Source organism: Lontra canadensis, unplaced genomic scaffold, assembly GCF_010015895.1.
Source record: "Lontra canadensis isolate GAN:19392208 unplaced genomic scaffold, GSC_riverotter_1.0 scaffold35, whole genome shotgun sequence".
NCBI classification, from domain to species: domain Eukaryota; kingdom Metazoa; phylum Chordata; class Mammalia; order Carnivora; family Mustelidae; genus Lontra; species Lontra canadensis.
Window position 1 is genome coordinate 1,465,531 of NW_022631029.1, and position 22,342 is coordinate 1,487,872.

General features: G+C 44.6%; 2 protein-coding genes and 1 pseudogene across 2 annotated transcripts; 1 reads left to right on the forward strand and 2 right to left on the reverse strand.

Moving 5' to 3' along the window:
- Positions 1-4,959: 4,959 nt before the first annotated feature.
- On the reverse strand, positions 4,960-9,099 carry LOC116874059 (annotated as a pseudogene).
- A 3,785-nt stretch (positions 9,100-12,884) lies between these two features.
- LOC116873655 (olfactory receptor 10H2-like) lies at positions 12,885-13,970 on the forward strand. The gene has a single exon (XM_032867524.1). It carries the CDS (start codon positions 12,900-12,902, stop codon positions 13,968-13,970), a length of 1,071 nt encoding a protein of 356 aa, XP_032723415.1. The 5' UTR covers positions 12,885-12,899.
- A 6,504-nt stretch (positions 13,971-20,474) lies between these two features.
- On the reverse strand, positions 20,475-21,464 carry LOC116873656 (olfactory receptor 10H2-like). The gene has a single exon (XM_032867526.1). The coding sequence runs from the start codon at positions 21,447-21,449 to the stop codon at positions 20,490-20,492; it is 960 nt and encodes a 319-aa protein (XP_032723417.1). The 5' UTR covers positions 21,450-21,464; the 3' UTR covers positions 20,475-20,489.
- Positions 21,465-22,342: the final 878 nt, after the last annotated feature.

The following is a 22,342-nucleotide window of genomic DNA, read 5'->3' on the forward strand; positions in this document are numbered from 1 at the left end:
CTAATATCTGCAAGCTCTGTGACACTCAGACACCCCAATCCTTCTGTGACCTCGCGGGACCTGAGACCATGCTGTCCTCACCAGGGTTTCGCCCTGGCTATCCTCTGGAGTGATGTCCCTCAGTGGAGCAGACTTTTAAAAGTTCTGATTTTGTGCTCTGATGCTCCACCGCTTGCCGGGTGCCGGCACCTCCCCACCACGGTCTATCTTCCCGTTGCTTTGGATTCACTTCTCCGCCTGTCCTACCATTCAGAAAGTGGTTGATGTTCTGTTTCAAGAATTGCTGCTCTTCTTCTCTTTGATCTCCTGTTGGATTTGTAGGTGTTTGGAATGGTTTGATAAACTATCTAGCTGATCTCCTGTTACTGATGTCATCTCAGCCTGCTACTCCTCCACCATCTTGACTCCTCCAAAAATGCTCCTTTTTAAAAGGAATTTAATCAGGGGCACCTGGGTGGCTCAGTTGGTTGAGTGTCTGTCTTCGGCTTTGATCATGGTCCCACGGTCCTGGGTTCGAGCCCCATATTGTGCTCCCTAATCAGTGGGGAGCTTGCTTCTCCCTTTCCATCTTTCGGCTTGCTTGTGTTCCCTCTCTCATTATCTCTCTTTTGTAATAAATAAAATCTTTAAAAAGGGAGGGGGGAGTTTAATCAGTCTTGGGTCTTTGGACACCTCCTTGGGTTCAGTTGGTTACCAGTTCTGGAAGCCATCAGCTTGTGCTAGTTTCAGCGATATCCAGTCTGAGCAACAACACCCTTGGCTGCTTATGTCAATGCTTGACAGGTTATTTCTTGACCTGAATGATTCCATCTTGCTCTGTACACCTGTCCTGTCAGCTTCCCCTCTTCCAGAAACCACAAATTCCCAGGAAAGCATCCTGGGAAGATATTTGTATCCTGCTCTTAATCTCTGTGTCTGTCATAAGTACTGATGAGTTTTTGTTGAATACATCAATTACAAAATACATCCTGAGAAAGCACACGGTTTGATCCACTTCACAAAATTATCATGAGACACCTGTTCTACCTGCATTTTCACAATAGCTGAGCTTCAGCTAAACTTTCTGAACAAACCGACAACCCGAATAAACCAATAACCAGTAACAAGATGGAAATAGTGATTTTAAAAAAAAAAACCCTCTCAAAAAACAAGAGTCCAGGGCCTGACAGATTTTCTGGGAAATTCCATCAAACTCAAAGAAGAAATAATACCTATTCTTCTGAACATGTTTCAAAAAATAAGAACAGAAGGAAAACATCTAACCTCACTCTATGAAGCCAGCATTATCTTGATCCCAAAACCAGGCAAAGACCCCACCAAAGAGGAGAATTTCAGATCAATATCCCTGTTGAATACGGATGCCAAAATTCTCAACAAGATCCTCCTAATAGGATTCAACAGAACATTAAAAGGATTATCCATTATGACCAGTTGGGATTTATCCCTGAGATGCAAGTGTGGTTCAACATTCACAAATCAATCAGTGGGATGGAACACATTAACAAGGGAAGAGACAAGAACCATATGGTCTTCTCAACAGAGGCAGAAAAAACATTTGACAAAATACAGCATCCTTTCCTAATTAAAACTTGTCAGCGTGTAGGGAGAGGGAACATTCCTCAATTTCCTAAATGTCATCTATGAAAAGCCCACAGCAAATATCATTCTCAATGGGGAAAAGCTGAGAAACTTCCCCTTAAGATCATGAACATGACAAGGATGCCCACTCTTGCCACTGTTGTTCAACATAGTACCTGAAGTCCTAGCAACAGCAATCAGAAAACAAAAGGAAACAAAAGGTATTCAAATTCGCAAAGAAGAAGTCAAACTGTCTCTCTTCACAGATGACATGATATTTTATGTGGAAAACCCAAATTTCTAGAATTCATAGCAATTCAACCAAGTGGCAGGATACATAGTCAATGCCCAGGAATCAGTTGCATTTCCATACACTAGCAATGTGACTGAAGAAAGAGAAAGTAAAGAATTGATTCTATTTACAATAGCACCAGAAACCATAAGATCCTTAGGAATAAACCTAAGCAAAGAGTTAACGGATCCATACTCTAGAAACTACAGAACACTCATGAAAGAAATCAAAGAAGACCCCAAAAGATGGAAAAACATTCCGTGCTCATGGATCAGAAGAATAAACATTGTGAAAATGTCTGTGCTGCCAGAGCAATCTACACTTGCAATGACCATCAACATTTTTCACAGAGCTGGAACAATCCTCACATTTGTATGGAACCAGAAAAGACCGTGAATCGATAGGGGATTGCTGAAGAAGAAAACCAAACCTGGGGGCATCACAATGCCTGACTTCAAGCAATATTACAAAGCCATTATCATCAAGACAGGAACACATAGATCAATGGAACAGAATAGAGAACCCATAAATGGACCCTCACCTCTATGGTCAACTAATCTTCAACAAAGCAGGAAAGAATATCCAATGGAAAAAAGACAGTCTCTTCAATGAATGGTGCTAGGAAAACTGGATAGCCAATGCAGAAGAATGAAACCGGACCATTCTCTTATACCATACACAAAGATAAACTCAAAATGGACAAAAGACATAAATGTGAGGAATCCATCAAAATCCTAGAGAAGAAAATAGAAAGTAACCACTTGGACATCGACCATGGAGACCTCTTTCAAGACATATCTCTAAGGGCACGGGAAACAAAAGCAAATATGAAATATGAAAGTTTAGCTGAAGTTCAGCTATTATAAAAATGCAGGACTTCAACATTTAAAAAAAAAAAAACCACCTCTGCACAGCAAAGGAAACAGTCAACAAAACAAAGAGGCAATCCACAGCTTGGGAGAAGATATTTACAAATGACTTTAGGATAAAGGGCTGGTATCCAAAATCTCCAAAGAACTTCTCATACTCAACACCCAAAAAACAAAGAATCCTGTCAAGAAATGGACAGGAGACACACAAGTGCCTAACAGACGCATGAAAAAAATGTTCAAAATCACTAGCCATCAGGGAAATACAAATCAAAACCACAATGAGATATCAGCTCCACCAGTTAGAATGGCAAAAATTAACAAGGCAGGAAGCAACAAATGTTGGAGAGGATGTGGAGAAAGGGGAACCCTCTTACACTGTTGGTGGTAATGCAAGCTGATACAGCCACTCTGGAAAACAGTATGGAGGTTCCTCAAGATGTTCATAATAGAGCTATCCTACATCCAGCAATCGCACTACTAGGTATTTACCGCACAGATGCAGATGTAGTGAAGAGAAGGGGCACATGCACCCCAACATTCATAGCAGCAATGTGCCCAGTAGGCAAACTGTGTTAGGAGCCAAGATGTCCTTCAACAGGGGAATGGATAAAGAAGATATGGTTCCTATGTACAATGGAATATTACTCAGCCATCAGAAAGGATGAATACCTACCATTTGCATTGACCTGGATGGAACAGAAGAAGACTATGCTGAGTGATATAAGTCAAGCAGAGAAAGATAATTATCCTATGATTATCACTCACATGTGGAACTTAAGGACTAGCACAAAGGACGACAGGGGAAGTGAGGGAAAATTGAATGGGAAGAAATCAGAGAGGGAGACAAAACATGAGAGCCTCTGGACTCTGGGGAAAAAAACTGAGGGTTACAGAAGGGAAGGAAGTGCAAGAATGTGGTAACTGGGTGATGAGTATTAGGGAAGGCAGGTGTTGTGATGAGCACAGGGTTTTATATGCAAGTAATGAATCATTGAATATTACAACAACAACAAATGATGCCTGGTGGTGGGTATTAAGGAGGGCATGTATTCCATGGAGCACTGGGTATTGTACATAAACAATGAATCTTGGAACACTGCATAAAAAACTAATAATGTGGGGCGCCTGGGTGGCTCAGTGGGTTAAAACCTCTGCCTTCTAGAGAGAGTCAATTATCATATGGTTTCACTTATTTGTGGAACATAACAAATAGCATGGAGGACATGGGGAGTTAGGAGAAGGCATTTGGGGGAAATTGGAAGGGGAGGTGAACAATGAGAGACTATGGACTCTGAAAAACAATCTGAAGGGTTTGAAGAGGTGGGGGGCTGGGAGGTTGGGGGAACCAGGTGGTGGATATTAGAGAGGGCACGGACTGCATGGAGCACTGGGTGTGGTGCAAAAACAATGAATACTGTTATGCTGAAAATAAATTTTAAAAAATGATAAAAAAAAAAAAACCTCTGCCTTCAGCTCGGGTCATGATCCCAGGGTCCTGGGATCGAGCCCCATGTAGGGATCTCTGCTCCTCAGGGAGCCTGCTCCCCCCCTTCTCTCTCTGCCTGCCTCTCTGCCTACTTGTGATCTCTGTCTGTCAAATAAATAAATAAAATCTTTAAAAAAAACTAATAATGTATTTTATGGTGATTAACATAACACAATAAAAAACATGATGTAATTTATGTTGACTAATTGAACATTATATATATATACACATTATATATATTTATATATATATATATATACACACACACTATATGTAGACCAATTGAACATTCTATATTTATGTGTGTGTGTGTATATATATATATGTATATATCAACACTTTGGGCATTTCTTATGATGCTTATTTTGTTTATCCTGTGGAAGAGGGGAAAGTCTTCTGTTGCTTGTTTATTCAAGAGAACCCAGTGCATCAGAATCCAGACACACCTACATGATGCTGCCCTCCCGGCCCTTAGGTACATAACATTTTCTCTGATGGAGGACATGGGATGAACTTCATCACACAGGGTCAAGAACAGGAGATCATGATCACTAGATCCCATGCAAGGGAGGTAAACAAACTGGAGAAAAACAAATACTGAACATGTATCCATCACCTATGAATGTGTGTATTTTCATATCCTTGAAACCCTACAACAGTCCTATGGAGGTCGACGTTATTATTCCCTGCCGTTCTGTCATATTTCCTTACCACCAAACTGGACATCAGGATTAGGAGCTTAGGGGACTGAATTTTCTCTGGAAGCTTCCCATTATGCCATTCCTGATCTCCTTATTCCTGAGGCTGAAAATGATCAGGCTAAGAAAAGAGGCGAAGGCTGTGTAGGCGGTGGCTCTCAGAGCATTACTGTCCATAGAATGGAGACCCTTGGACTTGAGGTGGATAATGGAGACAGAATCATAGTTCAAGATGACGACAGAGAGATGGGACACACATGAGATGGAGGACTTGTGCTTGCCCTCAGAAGAGGGGATCCTCAGAATGGAGGCCACTATGAAAATGCAGGAGAGGATGGTGAGGAATAAACAGCCCATAAGAGCAGTGTCACACATCAGGACCACACCCAAGGTGACAGAGGATGTCTCCTTCCCATAGGCCAACTTTAGGAGGGAAAGCACGTAGTAGACCCAACGGTAGAACATGTTCGACCCAAAGAAGGTGAGGTGAAAAATTACCAGGATCGCCATCAACTCCATGACCGAGACACCAGCCCAGCACCAGGATGCGAGACAGCACAACTCTGAGGACTCATGAGCACATTGTACTGCAGGGTGGCAGATAGTCACATAGCAGTCATTGCCCATGATCATGAACAGAGAAGAGTGCTATATGTCCTCATACCACTTTGCTCTCATTTATTCATTCATATAGTTAAGAAGTGTTACCGAAGGCTTATTTTATATGGAAACATTCTAGGTGCTTGAATCCAACAATGACAAAGGGCTAAGACTCTGCGGTCTTTTTCATGGTACACAGAGGGAAGTTGTCATAACCGAAAATGACAGCACAGACAGTCAGAGGTGTATTAAGAGACAGCCTAGGGACTGCAGAAGCTAAGGGTAGGTCTCAGACCCAGACTGCAATATAGAGACTTTGAAATTGGTGATGTCTACAGGGAGACGTGCAGGGTGAGTAGGTATGATTCAGGTGAACCAGGGAGTTGGAAGAGGGGTTTCCAGACAGAGGGGACAGCAAGTACGAAGGTTCAGGGTGACAGAGGCATAGTGCATTTGGGACAATGGTATGTTCAGTGCACCAGGGAGAGTTAGAAGTCATTGGTGTGGTTCTGGAATTGAAGGCATGCAGGTGGGAAGGGCATGAGCATGCAAGACAATGGTGTCCACTTGAGGAGTTTGTTCTGAGGGTAATGGGGACCTTTTCATGTTTTCTAAATACATAGAGGAATGAGCTGTATTCCATTGTGTGAACATTTTCATGAATGTTTCTATTTGGGGTTACCTATGAGTGTATTCTTATAAGATGTAGTACCTATCTTTTAGTGGATGAATACCTATGTGTTGTTTTGGGTCTATAGTTAGGTGTGTGAATGCTGACTCATAGGGAATACCTAGGTTCAGCTAGAATAGATACTGCCAAACAGTTTTGCAAATTGATGATACCAATAAGTACATTTTAAGCACAAGTAGCATGGTCAGATTCCCGTTTGTAGAGACCCCTTCTGGTGTGAGGGAAGCAGGCTGCTGAGAGCAGGCAGGGTGGGCAGATGCAGGAAGAGATGGGGAGAGGTGCATGAGGGCATCCTGGATGGGGTGGAGTGGCAAACTGAAGCTGATTTCAGAGGTAGAATGGACAGTGCTGTTGATGGGACAGAGGGAGAGAGGAAGTGAAAGTTTTCTACTTCTAACACTCAAGACACCAAATGTGTGAGTTCTTTCCACACCAGTGACCAATTCTCCAACTACCCAGACACACGTTGGTGTCCTATAATTCTGTTCAATTCTGAACTAACAACCTGGAGATGTCAGTCACATGTATTAGGTATTGAGAGTATCTGTCTGCATATCTGTCTGGTTCAAGGGACTACAGTTATTGGTTATTTTATCTCCAGTGGGCACACACTGCTTGGCACACAGTAGGTGAACAAGAAATAACTGTGAGAAAAATGAAAGTATGATACCCATACTCAAGAAAAAAGATTGAGGGGCGCCTGGGTGGCTCAGTGGGTGAAGACTCTGCCTTCTGCTCAGGTCATGATCTCAGGGTCCTGGTATTGAGCCCCACATTGGGCTCTCTGCTCAGCAGGGAGCCAGATTCCCCCTCTCTCAACCCTGTCTCTCTGCCTACTTGCGATCTCTCTCTGTCAAATATATAAATAAAACCTTAAAGAAAAAAAGAAAAAAGATTGAAATGGGGGTTGAGGTGGGAAGAGTTCACATGGTCCAAGCAACTACTTGTGCCAGGCTTTTTCTACACATTGTGTCTCTTCTCCTTATCATTCAGCCTCATTTCATAAAAGAGAAAGTGAGGCCCAGAGAGGCCAAGACACTTGTCCAGGGTCACAGCACCCCCTCCAGGCAGGGATGGAAGAAGCTGCTGAACTGAGACTTTGGGATCCTCTCCATCTTTGGCTTCCTCTTGACCCTTTCTGTGACTTTGGCCTTATATCCTGACCTCTCTGGGCATCCAGAAACAACAAGAAAGATCTTTCTCTTTAGTCCTGAGTTCACTTCTTGGTTGAACATCTGATTCTGTGATATCTTTTCCCTACTTGAGTAGTGCCAGGAAATGCCCCAGATTGCCCTCACATTCTGGGTCCTCTGTTGTGCCAGGGGGCTAGAGCTTAGAGGAGAGTGTTGATGGGACCCTTAATCCAGGCTGACACCTCCTTCTGACCCACTATCCCCTGGACCCTAGATCCAAGGTGCCTAAAGTCCCTTCACATTTTGACCTCATCTGACTTCCCCGACCCCATTCTGGGCATTTCTCCATGCCTTTTCTTAAGTTGGTTCCTTTGCTGTCCATTCCCTCCCTGACTCCGTGTGCCAGGGACTGTTCATTCTTCAGAGTTCAACTCAGATGCCACCGCCTTCTATTCTCAATGGCGCTGTAGGGTCTCATAGCACTGTGCATGTCGTTCTTCACTGTTTTCATTAATGCGTTATTATTGTGTATGTATTGTTCCATTTAATTTTTACCATTCTGGGTGCTGGGAACAAGGGTGCTCCCAATGAGATGCCATCTCTGCCCTCAGGAGGTCTGTTGAAGTCTAGTGAGAGACACAGACCCATAACCGGTGATGACACCACCATGTGATGGGGGACTTCGGGGCAAGCTAGGAGTCAGACAGGCCCCTGGCCAAGTCATTCATGCAGGGACGCAGGATAAGCTTCCCAGAGAGGGTGGAATGTGACCTGAGACCCATTCATTGAAGCAGATGGGAGGTGGGCATGAGGGATGCAGTGGGATCTGGGGATGAGAGAGTCTGGTACATTCAAGAAATTGAAAGTGCTCCCATCTCATTTTAGCCTAGATACAAAGTGGGGGTCTATGTTGGAAGAAAGAGGCCAGCTGAGACAGGAAACTGGAGAGGCCAACAAGGACCAGACTGTCAGCTGCAGTGAAGCATCTGGGACTAGGGAGCCATGGCTGGTTCAAGCAGGGGGGAAGATGGAATGTGGTTTGTTCAGCAGGATCCCTCTGATGCTGTGCAGGAAGCAGGTGCAGAGGTCAGACCTGAAGCAGAGAACTGAATCAGGACAGATGCTGTAGTGGGTCAAGATGGTGTCACTCAGAAGTGCATGCCCACTTGGAACCTCAGAATGTGACCTTGTTTGAAATAGGGTCTTTACACATGTAATTAGAGAAGGATCTCAAGATGAAATCATGCTGCGTGCTGGGCCCCTAAATGCTGGTGTCTAATGACTAGTGTCCTTATAAGGAGAGGAGAAGACATACAGACACAAGGACAAGTTCATGTGAAGACAGGTAGAGATTGAAATGATGCAGTCAAGTCTGCTGGCAGCCGCCAGAAGCCAGGAGAGAGGCATAGGGTGATCCTGCCTCAGAGCCTCCAGGAGGAACGACCTGCTGACCCCTGGACCCCAGAACTGTGAGAGAGCACATTTCTGGAGTTTGGAGCACCCCGGTTTGTGGCGATATGTCCCCGTGAACCAGGAAGCTAATGCAAAGGCAGGTACTGTGTTCTAGGTCAGATGTGTTCACACCAGGCAGAGGGCCCTGACAAGGGGAGTGGGAGGTGAGCGGACACTGAGCTGCACTGTTCCTCAAGCGCAAGGCAAGTCTGCCTGCTGGTAACTGTGATGGTGTGGCACTGCCTCCTCCCTCCCTCAGACCTCAGCCTGGAGCAGCTGGGCCCAGAGCAGGGCCATGTCATAGAGATCCCACCTCTGGCCCAACACCTCTGCTTCAGCAGAAGCCAGACAGCAGCTCTTCTGGACCAGTCCCAGGGCCTGGGACCCAGGATTTCCTCACTAAAGTTCTGAGAACCTGCACTTTCCTGTTTGAGAGAGCCTGGGGTGCCTGTTTGTGGGGTGTGGAAGAAGCCTGAGCATTGGGAATGGAGTGTGCCTAGTCCAGCATGCATGAGAACAAAGGAGTATGCTTGGAGAGTAGGGGAGGGACACCAGCCTCCTGTTGTATTTCTTCCTCTGTCTTGTCACCTCCATCTCCAGACTTAACCATCCTCTGTACAGCCCAGCTGGGAGGCCTCAGGGAAGGTTTGGAGGCTGCAGGTACAGTGGGTCTCAGGGAAGCCTCTGGAAGTCTCCTGAGTCCCTCCCCACTCAACTCTGGGGTCTGAGGTCAGCCCCACCCACAAGCTGAGTCAGCAGCCCGCCTCCCCCTGGGAAGCCTTTGGAATGCCACTGGAGTACAGCTAGATAAAGTGCAAGTGCAGCCTCCTGCCCTGCCCACCCCACTTCTGAGCTCTTGGTGTTGAGTGCCACTGAGGGCACTCTGGGCTTCCCCTGTGACTCCCCCAGACTGCTCCCCGCCGCCAACAACAGAGGCGAGTGTGTGCCCCTGGGTGTCTTTTTTTTTTTTTTAATTTATTTTCAGCATAACAGTATTCATTGTTTTTGTACCACACCCAGTGCTCCATGCAGTCCGTGCCCTCTCTAATACCCACCACCTGGTTCCCCCAACCTCCCACCTCCCCACCTCTTCAAACAATGAGAGACTATGGCCCCTGGGTGTCTTTGAGGAGGAGGTTATGAAGCGCGGGATGCAGGGAAAGACTGTGGGTAATAAGAATGTTGGGGTGGATCTTGGGACCCAGAACCCGGCCCAACGAAGTCTGAAGCAAACGGGCAAATGGTGCCTGGGCAGAGACCTCTAATCCGGAATTGCACATCCAGGCTGGGCTGTGTGTGCTGGAGTCCATGAGAGTCCTGTGCACTTCCTGGCTGTCTCTGCAGATCTTAGCGGGAAGGTTGTGTGTCAGGGACACCAGCGTTAGTCACCATCTTCCTGCTTGTGCTGTGTCCTACTGTGAGAGTGTAGGTCTGTGTGCACCTGCAGGTGTGCCTGTGGGGCGACTCTGTGGTTGTGTTGGTCCACCCGGCACCCTGTCTCTGCATCTGTGTTAGTGCACAGGGCTGACAGCAGGGCTTAGGTGCCTATGGGCCTGCTTTGTGCCTATCTGGTGTGAGAGTTTAAGGCAGCTGTGCCTGTAGGGATGAGTGGCAAGTGGAATGCAGGTATGTGGAGGTGTGGGACCACCCACATGGACATGTTTGTGAGTCACAGGGGAGCCCAGATCCCAGTGTGTGAGACAGGCAGCCACCCACCCCTGAGAAGAGCTCTTCTGAGGTGCTTCTCCTGTTCTCACACACACCTGGGCAGAGGCTCAGTGGCTGCCCTAGAAGGCACAGGTAGGTTTGAGGGCAGGTGGTGGGTTCTTCTTCCCTCATCTCCCCTCTGGCCCTAGACACTCACTCTCTGTCTCTCTGGGGACAGGCTGGGCTATAAATCAAGGGAGAGACAACTCAGAAGTAAAGGAGCACCGGGGAAGGCCTGTTTTATTTTCCAAAAGAAAAAATGGGGCAAAATTCACATAATATAGAATTAACCATTTTGAATTGTACAAATCATTTGCATTTGGCACATTCACAATGTTGTGCAATCACCACCCCTTTCTAGTTGTCAAATATTTTCATCACCCAAAAGGAAACACTGTCTTCATTAGTAGTCACTTACCCATTCCCCAGGCCCCTCAGCAAGGGCTCCAGCCCCTAATTTGCTTGTTATGTCTAGGAATTTGCCTATCTCAGGTGTTTGATATTAACAAAATCAGACGACCTTTTCTTCAGACAACCTTTCATGCCTGCCTTTTTTTCACATAGCAGAATGTTTTCAAGGTTCATTTATGACGCAGCATAAAACTTTGTTGTGTAAAAAACACACAACTTCAACCATTGTTAAGTATGAAGTTTAGTGGTGTTAAGTGTATTCACATTGTCGTAATCGATCTGCGGAACTCAGTTCACCTTGCAAATCCGAAACTCTACGCCCATTAAACAAAACTCTCCATTTCCCACTCCCTGTAGCCCTTGGTAACCTCCATTCTACTTTGTTTCTATGAATTTGACTGAATTAGGTACCTCGGATAGGTAGGATCATACAGGATTTCTCCTTTCTGGGGACTGGCTGATTCCACATAGCATAAAGCTTCATTGGTATTATAACATGAAACAGGATTTCCTCCCTTTCAAGGCTGAATGATATTCCATTGTACGGATATCTCACACCTTTTTATCCATCTGTCCACCAATGAACAATGGGGTTTTTTCCACCTCAGGGCTCTTGTGGCTAATGCTGCTCTGACCAGGAGTGTGCAAATATGTCTTCCAGATCCTGCTTATGCCACTTTTACATATCCACCCAGAAGTGGGATGCCTGAGGCATAGGTAGTTCTATTTCTAATTTTTAAATTTATGGATGGAAAATCATTCATAATGTTTTCCATAGCTGTTGCACGACTGGGCTATCCCACCAACAATGCACAGAGTTCCACTTTCTCTACCTCCAGCACAACTGAGTGCCATTTAGACATTCCCAGTGTTGGGCCACCAACACCTCTATTTAGGTCCAAGACATTTCGCCACCCCTGAAGGAAATCTACAACCCATTAAAGTTCAATCCCCATTCCATCCTCCTCCCATTCCCTGGCAACCGCTAATCTGCTTTCTGTCTAGATGCATTTACCTATTCTGCATATTTCAAATAAATGAACTCATAATATGTGTCTTTGTGGCTGGCTTTTTTCACTCAGCATATTGTCTCAGCATGTTGTAATGTGTGTCAGTATTTCATGCTTTTGTATGCCTCAAAGATACTCCATCATATGGATATACCACTTTTTGTTTATCCATTCATCGGTTGATCCATCCTGTGTTGTTAAAAAGGTGTTGCATTTTTGCATCACGTCTGTTGGTGGCAGAGAGGAAGACAGAGAGACAGAAAGACAGAGAAGTAACCCTGGATGGAGCAGATGCTTGGAAGGAGAGCTGTCCTCACAGGGAGCTGGGGCAGATGTGAGTCTGTTGCCTCTTGGAAAAGGGTATGAGAGAACCCACAGCTTCGAGCCTTGGTTGCTCCACGAAGCTGGCAACTGGGGACAGAAGAGTAGGTAGGGCTTGAGGAGCTAGAAGGAGATTCGGTGAATTGCATTGTTAAGTGACCAGGGATAGAGGGCCCAGCAGGGGTTGGAGAATGTGATCTGGTGATGCTGGTTAGTGCCACATCCTTGTGGGGGACCCACACAAGTAGGACCAAACAACAACAATAGTAACTAAGAGCTGAACGTGCACACCTCACCTTAGTGCCACTGCAGTCCTGTGGATTAAAGAATATTATTCCATGTTCCCAGTGAGCCAGTAGGGGCAATGCTGACAATTAAACCAAGCCTACAACCTCTGCATGCCACACGGGAGAGGTGCCCTCCAGATGAAGATAGCAATTAGGCAGGAAAGCCAGGTGGTTGTGCATGGAGTCAATAATAGCAATAACAGTAGTTGTAATTATTATTATCAGTATTATTTTTTACTGCATTCTTACTATGCTTCAGGGCCTGTGCTGTATACTTAAAGCCCGTGATCTTCTGTGAATCCCATGCAGCTCCCAGGTGCTCTGAAAGTATCATGAGCATCAGGTGGCAGAGGGAGTGGCCATGGTCTACAGGGTGAAGACTCTGTGCTCCCTCTGGAAGTCCTCTTGGGCCAGGCTCAGCTTGGACCCAGAGCTCTTGCCCACCAGGCCACCTTCACTCTCTCTCCACCCAGGGATGGCTGCCACTCTGGGTCTAAACCACAGCTCCATTTCTGAATTCATCCTCCTGGGCTTCTCCACCTTCCCACTTCACGTCCTGCCCGTCTTCTTCCTGCTGTTCCTGCTCATGTACCTGTTCACACTGCTGGGGAACCTGCTCATCATGGCCACTGTCTGGAGCGAGCGAAGCCTGCACACACCCATGTACCTCTTCCTATGTGCACTGTCCATCTCTGAGATCTTCTACACCTTGGCCGTCACCCCGCGCCTGCTGGCCGACCTGCTCTCCTCCATCCGCACCATCGCCTTTGCAGCCTGTGCCAGCCAGATGTTCTTCTTCACATGCGGCTTCACCCACTCCTTCCTGCTCACTGTCATGGGTTACGACCGGTATGTGGCCATCTGCCACCCGTTGAGCTGCAATGTGCTCATGAGTCCCTGTGGCTGTGCTTGCCTGGCGGCCTTGTCTTGGGCTGGTGGTTCGGTCATAGGGCTGGTGGTGACCACAACTATTTTCCTCCTCACCTTCTGTGGACCCAATGAAATCCAGAATTTTGTATGCCATGTGCCCCCTCTCTTGAAGCTGGCCTGTGGAACTGATATACCAGTAGTGGCCCTGGGTGTGGGGCTGGTGTGCATGATTGTCCTGTTGGGCTGTTTTCTCTTCATCCTCCTCTCCTACACCTTGATTGTGGCTGCCATCTTGAAGATCCCCTCTGCTGAGGGCAGGCACAAAGCCTTCTCTACTTGTGCTTCCCACCTTATTGTGGTCATTGTGCACTATGGCTTTGCCTCTATCATCTACCTCAAGCCCAGGAATCTGCACTCCCAGGAAAGCAACACCCTGATGGTCATCTCCTACACGGTCCTCACGCCCTTCCTCAGTCCCATCATCTTCAGTCTCAGGAACAAGGATCTGAAGATTGCCATGAGGAAGACCTTCCTCACAAAACTCTATTCCTCCAGCATCTAAGTGGCCAGTGTGAAGGTGGTGTTAGAAGAAGGTAGAAGGATGACCATATCCCCATCTGTACAATGGGGTTAACAGTGACTACCGAGTATGATTGGTAAAGATGTGTGACGGCACACAGGACATAGCAGATGCTCAATAAATGTGAGCCTTACTTCTTCTTCCTCCTTTGATTTGTGTCTTGCATATTAGTTTCATTTGTAATCAAACAGTTTTCTTAAGATATAATCCGCATGCCATAAAATTTACCCACTTAAGTACACAATTCAGTTGGTCTTTCGTATATTCAGTTATGTGATCATCACCACCATCAATTTGAAACATTTTTGTCACCCCAAAAGGAAACCCCTATGCATTCAATCCCCATTTCTCCTCCAACTCCCATAACCCCCAGCCCTAGGAAACCATTTTTCCCCTAAAATATGGTTTAAATTCTTAAATTGAAGTATTGAAGTTGCCAAACAATGTTACCTTAGTGTCAATTGTACAACATAGTGATTTGATGCCACACAATGCTATTTGAATACCATTGCCTACATTCCCTATGCTGTACCTTTCATCCCCATGACTTGCTCATTCCACTTTGCCTGTTCGGAACATTCATATAAATGGAATTACATTAGGTGGTCTTTTTGACTGAGTTCTTTTACTTAGTACAATGTGTTAAAGTTTCCTTCATGTTGTAGATGTATGAGACCTTCTTTCCTTCTTATTGCCAAATACTATTCTATTATATGGACATACAATATTTCCTTTCTTTGTTTTCTTTAATTTAAATTTTAGTTAACATACAGAGAAATATTATTTTCTAGAGTAGAAGTGGTTCTTCTCTTACATACAATATCCAGTACTCATCACAAGGGCCCTCCTTAATATTCCTCAGCCACCTAGCCCATCCCTCACCCACCTCCCTCCATCAGCCTTCAGTTTGTTCTCCATCACTAAGAGTCTCTTATGGCTTGTTTCCCTCTCTCCTTATTCTCCCCTTCCCATACTTTCTTTTTTTTCCCTTAAATTCCCTATATGAGTGAAATCATATGGTATTTGTCCTTCTCTGACTTATTTCGCTTAGCATAATACCCTCTAGCTCCATCTATGTTGTTGCAAATGGCAAGATTTCATATTTCTGATGACTGAGTAATATTCCTGTGTGTGTATACATACCACATCCGTGCTATCCAGTCATCACTCAGAGGACATTGGGGCTCTCCGTGTAGTTCGGCTATTGTTTATCATGGGATTTCTGTATTTCAACTGTCTCTTTATCACTTGTTGACGTTCTCAGTATTTCTACTCTTGGCTATTTTGGATAATGCCACTAGGAAAGCTTGTGTACCCTTTTTTCTTGAGTATCTGGTTTCATACTGCTGTGTATATACTAAGGAGTAGATTTTTTGATCCAATGGTAGCTCTGTGTTTAATTTTTTAATTATTTTTTATTGTGTTATGTTAGTCATCATACGGTATGTCATTCGTTTTTGAAGTAATGTTCCAAGATTCATTGTTTACGTATAATACCCAGTGCTCCATGCAATACGTGCCCTCTTTAAAACCATCACCAGACCAATGCATCTCAATAGCCCACTCCCCTCTAAAACTCTCAGTTTGTTTCTCAGAGTCCACAGTCTCTCATGGTTTGTCTCCCACTCTGATTCCCCTCCCTTCATTTTTCCCTTCCTTCTCCTAATGTCCTCCATGCTATTCTTTATGTTCCACAAGTCAGTGAAACTATATGATAATTGACTTGCTCTGCTTGACTTATTTCACTCAGTATAATCTCCTCCAGTCCCATTCATATTGATGCAAATGTTGGGAACTCATCATGTTTGATGGCTGAGTAATATTCCATTGTATATATGAACCACATCTTCTTTATCCATTCATCTGTTGAAGAATATCTTGGCTCTTTCCACAGTTTGGCTATTGTGGACATTGGTGTTATGAACATTGGGGTGCATGTGGCCCTTCTTTTCCGTACATCTGTACATTTGGGGTAAATACCCAGTAGTACAATTGTCAGGTCATAGGGTAGCTCTATTTTTAATTTTTTGAGGAACCTCCACACTGTTTTCCAGAGTGGTTGCACCAACTTGCATTCCCACTCACAGTGGAAGAGGGTTCCCCTTTCTCCACAACTTCTCCAACATTTGTTGTTTCTTGCCTTGTCGATTTTTGCTGTTTTACCTGGTGGAAGGTGATATCTCAGTGTGGTTTGATTTGAGTTTCCCTGATGGCTAATGATGATCAACTCTTTTTCATGTGTCTCTTAGCCATTGTACGTCTTCTCTGGAGAAGTGTCTGCTCACGTCTGCTGCCCATTTTTTGACTTGATTTTGGATGTTGAGTTTGAGGAGTTCTTTATCGATCTTGGATACCAGCCCTTTATCTGTAGTGTCATTGCAAATATCTTCTCCCATTCTGTGGGTTGCCTCTTTGTTTTGTTGACTATTTCCTTTGCTGTGCAGAAGCTTTTTATCTTGATGAAGTCCCAAGAGTTCATTTTTTATTTTGTTTCTCTTGCTTTCGGAGATGTGTCTTGAAAGAGGCTGCTGTGACCAATGTTGAAGAGGTTACTTTAGGTTCTCCTCTAGGATTTTGATGGATTCTTGTCTCGCATTGAGGTCATTCATCCATTTTGAGTTTATCTTTGTGTACGGTGTAAGAGAATGGTCAAGTTTCATACTTCTACATACAGCTGTCCAATTTTCCCAGCACCATTTATTGAAGAGACTGCCTATTTTCCATTGGATATTTTCCCTGCTTTGTCAAAGATAATTTGACCACATAGTTGAGGGTCCACATCTGAGCTCTCTACCCTGTACCATTGGTCTATGTGTCTGTTTTTGTGCCAGCATCATGCTGTCTGGTGATGACAGCTTTGTAATGTAGCTTGAAATCAGGCAACCTGATGCCCTCAGATTTGTTTTTCTTTTTCAACATTTCCTTGGAGATTCAGGGTCTTTTCTGATTCCTAAATCTTTACAAATTTTAGGATTGTTTGTTCCAGCACTTTGCAAACTGCCAATAGTATTTGGACCGGGATGGCATTGGAAGTATAGATTACTCTGGCAACATAGGCATTTTAATGATCCATATTTTTCGAGTCCATGAACATGGAATGTTTTTCCATCTTTTTATGTCACTTTCTAGTGAGATCCAGTAGAGAGGGATTCACCAGATGGATTCAGCTCAGTGAGGTCATGACAATGACACATTACTAAAGGTTTCATAGGCAAATAAGGAAGAGGCCTTACAATTGATGTCACATGGAAACTCCTCCTAAAATGGATTTAAATGCCTGTGCTCTCCATCTCCTTCTTTACCAGGCTCTGAGCTATCAGCTCTCTCTTTCCCTAAAGACACCATCATTACGAGCAATAAGATTTTCACCTCTCTCACACTGTCTCCTTCCCCACACAGCAGAGTCTGCAGGCCTATCAGGTGCAGCCACCACTTCTTTCCTTTTCTTGCCTGGATACCTCTCTCTGTTCCACTGCTAACTTATGGAAATCTCTCTCCCCCTCCCTTCCATCCATTTTCATACCAAATGTTCCACTTAGAAATAAGTCTCTACTTACAATTTCAAAGGTTGGGAAATTATAAATAACAAGACATTTTTTTATTGGAACAAATTGACTTTTTACCTCCTCTTTATAAGTTTTTAGGAATAAAAAGACCCTATGATAAAAGTGTTGAATGTAGTATGATACCCAACATATGGTGACTATTACTAGTTTTTACCATTGCCGTACCGGCAGTCCAAGAGCCAGAAATAATATTCCTGTTTGCTAATTGAGTCTGAATAATGTATATGCCCACACACATGTATGGTGACTCCCTTTTCCACACAATATTATGTAATCACAGGCTGGGGGCATCAATGGGAGTTCACCCAGGGTCATTTTCAAGGAGAATGCAACCACACTGAACCAGTCAAGTCCTAGATTCAGCCCCTACATCATGCTATATACAAAATTAATTCAAAATGGATCAAAGGCCTGAATGTAAGAGCTAAAACTATAATGTTCTTAGAGGACAACATAGCTGCGCATCTTCATGATCTTGGATTAACCAATCATTTCTTGGACATGTCACCAAAACCATAAGCAATGAAGGAAACAGATACATAAATTGGATGTCAACAGAATTAAAATGTTCTGTGCTGTGAAGATTAACAAGAGAGTGAGCAGACAACTTATAGAAGGTGAGACAATACTTGAAACTCACATATCCGATAAGGGGCTTGTAACTAGAAACTATAATGAATTATTACAATTTAACAAAAAGATAAACAGGCCAATTTTAAAGATAGGTGACATATCTCAGCAGCATTTCTCCAAGAACACATAGAAATGGCCTACAAGCATGTGATGAGATGCACAACATCGTTACTTATCAGAGAAATGCAAATCGAAACCAACATGAGATACCACTTCTTACCACTCAGATAGCTATAACTAACAGGACAGGTAATAACAAATGCTGATAAAGATGTGGGGAAATTTGAATCCTACTACATTGCTGGGGGAGATATAGATGGGTGCAGCCACTTTGGGAAACAGCCTGGAACTTGCTTTGAAAAATTAAACATAGAGCTACCATTGGATCCAAAAAATCCACTCCTTAGTATACATGCAGCAGTATGAAACCATGTGTTTAAAAGAAGGGTACACAAATGTTCCTAGTGGTATTATTCAAAATGGCAAAAAGTGGAAAAACTGAGAAGTTCAGCCAGCGATAAAGAAACAGATGAAATACAGTGTGTCCCATTAGCAACAGTAGCTAAACTATGCAGAGAGCCCCAATGTCTACTGAGTGATGAATGGAGAAGGAAGATGTGGTATGTATATACACACAAGAATATTATTCAGTCATCAGAAATATGAAATCTTGCCATTTGAAACAACATGGATGGAGCTAGAGGGTATTATCCTAAGCAAAATAAGTCAGAGACAGACAAATACCATATGATTTCACTCATATAGGGAATTTAAGAAAAAAAAATGAAAGTATGGAAAGGGGTGGGGAGGAGAGAGGGAAACAAGCCATAAGAGATTTAATGATGGAGAACAAACTGAAGGCTGATGGAGGGAGGTGGGTGAGGGATGGGCTAGGTGGCTGAGGAATATTAAGGAAGGCCCTTGTGATGAACACTGGGTGTTGTATGTAAGAGAAGAACCACTTCTCTTCTAGAAACCAATATTTCTTTGGATGTTAACTAATTAAAATTTAAATTAAAGAAAATAAAGAAAGGAAATATTGTATTTCCATATAATAGAATAGTATTTGGCAATAAAAACAAAAGAAGAGGGGCGCCTGGGTGGCTCAGTGGGTTAAAGCCTCTGCCTTCGGCTCAAGTCATGATCCCAGGGTCCTGGGATCGAGCCCCACATCGGGCTCTCTGCTCAGCGGGGAGCCTGCTTCCTCCTCTGTCTCTGCCTGCCTCTCTGCCTACTTGTGATCTCTGTCTGTCAAATAAATAAAATCTTTAAAAAAACAAACAAACAAACAAACAAAAAAACGAAAGAAGATCTCATATATCTACAACATGAAGGAATCTTGAACACATTGTACTAAGTGAAAGAACTCAGTCAAAAAGACCACCTAATGTAATTCCGTTTATATGAATGTTCCAAACAGGCAAAGCGGAATGAACAAGTCATGATGAAAGGTACAGCATAGGGAATGTAGGCAATGGTATTCTAACAGCATTGTGTGGCATCAAATCACTATGTTGTACAATCAAAATTAATGTAACTTAGCATAATCCAGAGAAAGACAATTAATATGTGATTTCACTTATATGTGGAAAATAAGGAATAGCATGGAGGACATTAGGAGGAAGAAGGGGAAAATGAAGGGGGAGAAATCAGAGGGAGAGGTGAACCACGAAAGACTATGGGCACCAGGAAACTGAGGGATCTGAGAAGACAGGGGTAGGGCGATGGGTAAGCCAAGTGATGGGTATTAAGGAAGGCACATTTTGCGGTGAACACTGGGTGTTATATGCAAACAAAAAATAATGGAACACTATATTAAGAAAAAAAGAAACTAAGGTAGCATTGTGTCACAACTATACATCATTTAAAAATTTTTAAACAATATTATCTGAAAAAAAGTGGTTTCCTACAGCTAGGGTTTATGGGTATTCACTGAGAATTGGAGACTGAATGTGTGGGGGCTTCCTTTTGGGGTGACAAAAATGTTTCAGATTGATGTAGTGATGATCACATAACTCTGAATATACTAAAGACCAACTGACTTATGTATTTTAAATGGGTAAATTTAATGGCATGTGCATTATATCTCAAGAAAGCTGTTTGATTACAAATAAAACTAATATCCAAGACACAAATCAAAGGAGGAAGAAGTAAGGCTCACATTTATTGAGTACCTGCTATGTCCTGCGTGCCGTCACACTTCTTTACCCATCATATTTGGTAATCACTGTTAACCCCATTGTACAGATGGGGATATGGTCATCCTTCTACCTTCTTCTAACACCACCTTCACACTGGCCACTTAGATGCTGGAGGAATAGAGTTTTGTGAGGAAGGTCTTCCTCATGGCAGTCTTCAGCTCCTTGTTCCTGAGACTGAAGATGATGGGACTGAGGAAAGGCGTGAGGACTGTGTAGGTGATGGCCATCAGGGTCTTACTTTCCTGGGAGTGAAGACCCTTGGGCTTGAGGTAGATGATAGAGGCAAAGCCATAGTGCACAATGACTACAATAAGGTGGGAAGCACAGGTGGAGAAGGCTTTGTGCCTGCCCTCAGCAGAGGGGATCTTCAAGATCGCAGCCACAATTAATGTGTAGGAGAGGAGGATGAGGAGAAAACAGCCCAACAGTACAGTGATGCACATCAGCCCCACACACAGGGCCACTATTGGTACATCAGTTCCACAGGCCAGCTTCAAGAGAGGGGGCACATGACATCCAAAATGCTGGATTTTATTGGGTCCACAGAAGGTGAGATGGAAGATTGCTGTGGTCACCACCATCCCTTGGACCAAGCCCCCAGCCCAAGACCAGGTCACCAGGCAGGTGCAACCATGGGGGCTCATGAGCACGCTGTAGCGCAAAGGGTGGCAGATGGCCACATACCGGTCGTAGCCCATGACTGTGAGCAGGAAGGAGTGGGTGAAGCCGAATGTGAAGGAGAAGAACATCTGGCTGGCACAGGCTGCAAAGGCGATGGTGCGGTGGGAGGAGAGCAGGTCGGCCAGCAGGCGCGGGGTGATCGTCAAAGTGTAGAGGATCTCAGAGATGGACAGTGCACATAGGAAGAGGTACATGGGTGTGTGCAGGCTTCGCTCGCTCCAGACAGTGGCCATGATGAGCAGGTTCCCCAGCAGTGTGAACAGGTACATGAGCAGAAACAACAGGAAGAAAACGGGCAGGAGATGCGGTGGGAAGGTGGAAAAGCCCACGAAGATGAATTCAGAAACGGAGCTGTGGTTTAGACCCAGAGTGGCAGCCATCCCTGGGTGGGGAGAGAGCGAAGGCGACCTGATGGGCAGGAGCTCTGCATCCAAACTGAGCGGGGCCCAGGAGGACTTCCGGGGGTGGGGGCAAGGAGCCCTCACCCTGCAAAACATGAGCAGTCCCTCCGCCACCCGATGTTCATGATGACTGTCAGAGCACCTGGGAACTGAATGGGATTCACAGAAGATCATGAGCCTCAGGTGCGTAAGGCAGGCCCTGGAGCATAGTAAGAATTCAGTAAACAATAATACTGATAATAATAATTACAACTACTGTTATTACTGTTATTGACTCCATGCACAACCACCTGTCTTTCCTGCCTTTGAGCATACTCCAACTTATCTCCAACTCTGTGATTCCAAATCCTTCCCAATTTTAAGTGCAAACTACTCCCTGATTGCTATCGTCAGCTGGAGGGCACCTCTTCCGTGTGGCATAGACAGAGCAAGTAGGCTCTGTTTAATTGTGAGCATTGCCCCTACTGGCACTCTGGGAACATGGAATAATATTCCTTATTCCACAGGGCTGTAGAGGCATTAAGGTGAGGTGTGCCTATTCAGCTCTTATGTACCATTGTTGTTGTGTGGTCCTACTTGTGTGAGTCCCCCACAAGGATGTGGCACTGACCAGCATCACCAGATCACATTCTCCCACCCCTGCTGGGCACTCTATCTCTGGTCACTTAGCAATGCAATTCACTGAATCTCCTTTTAGCTCCTCAAACCCTACCCACTCTCCTATCCCCAAATGCCTGCTTCGTGGAGCAACCAAGGCTCGCCGCTGTGGCTTCTCCATTACCCTTCTCCAAGAGGCAACAGACTCACATCTGCCCCAGCTCCCTGTGAGGACAGCTCTCCTTCCAAGCATCTGCTCCATCCAGGGTTACTTC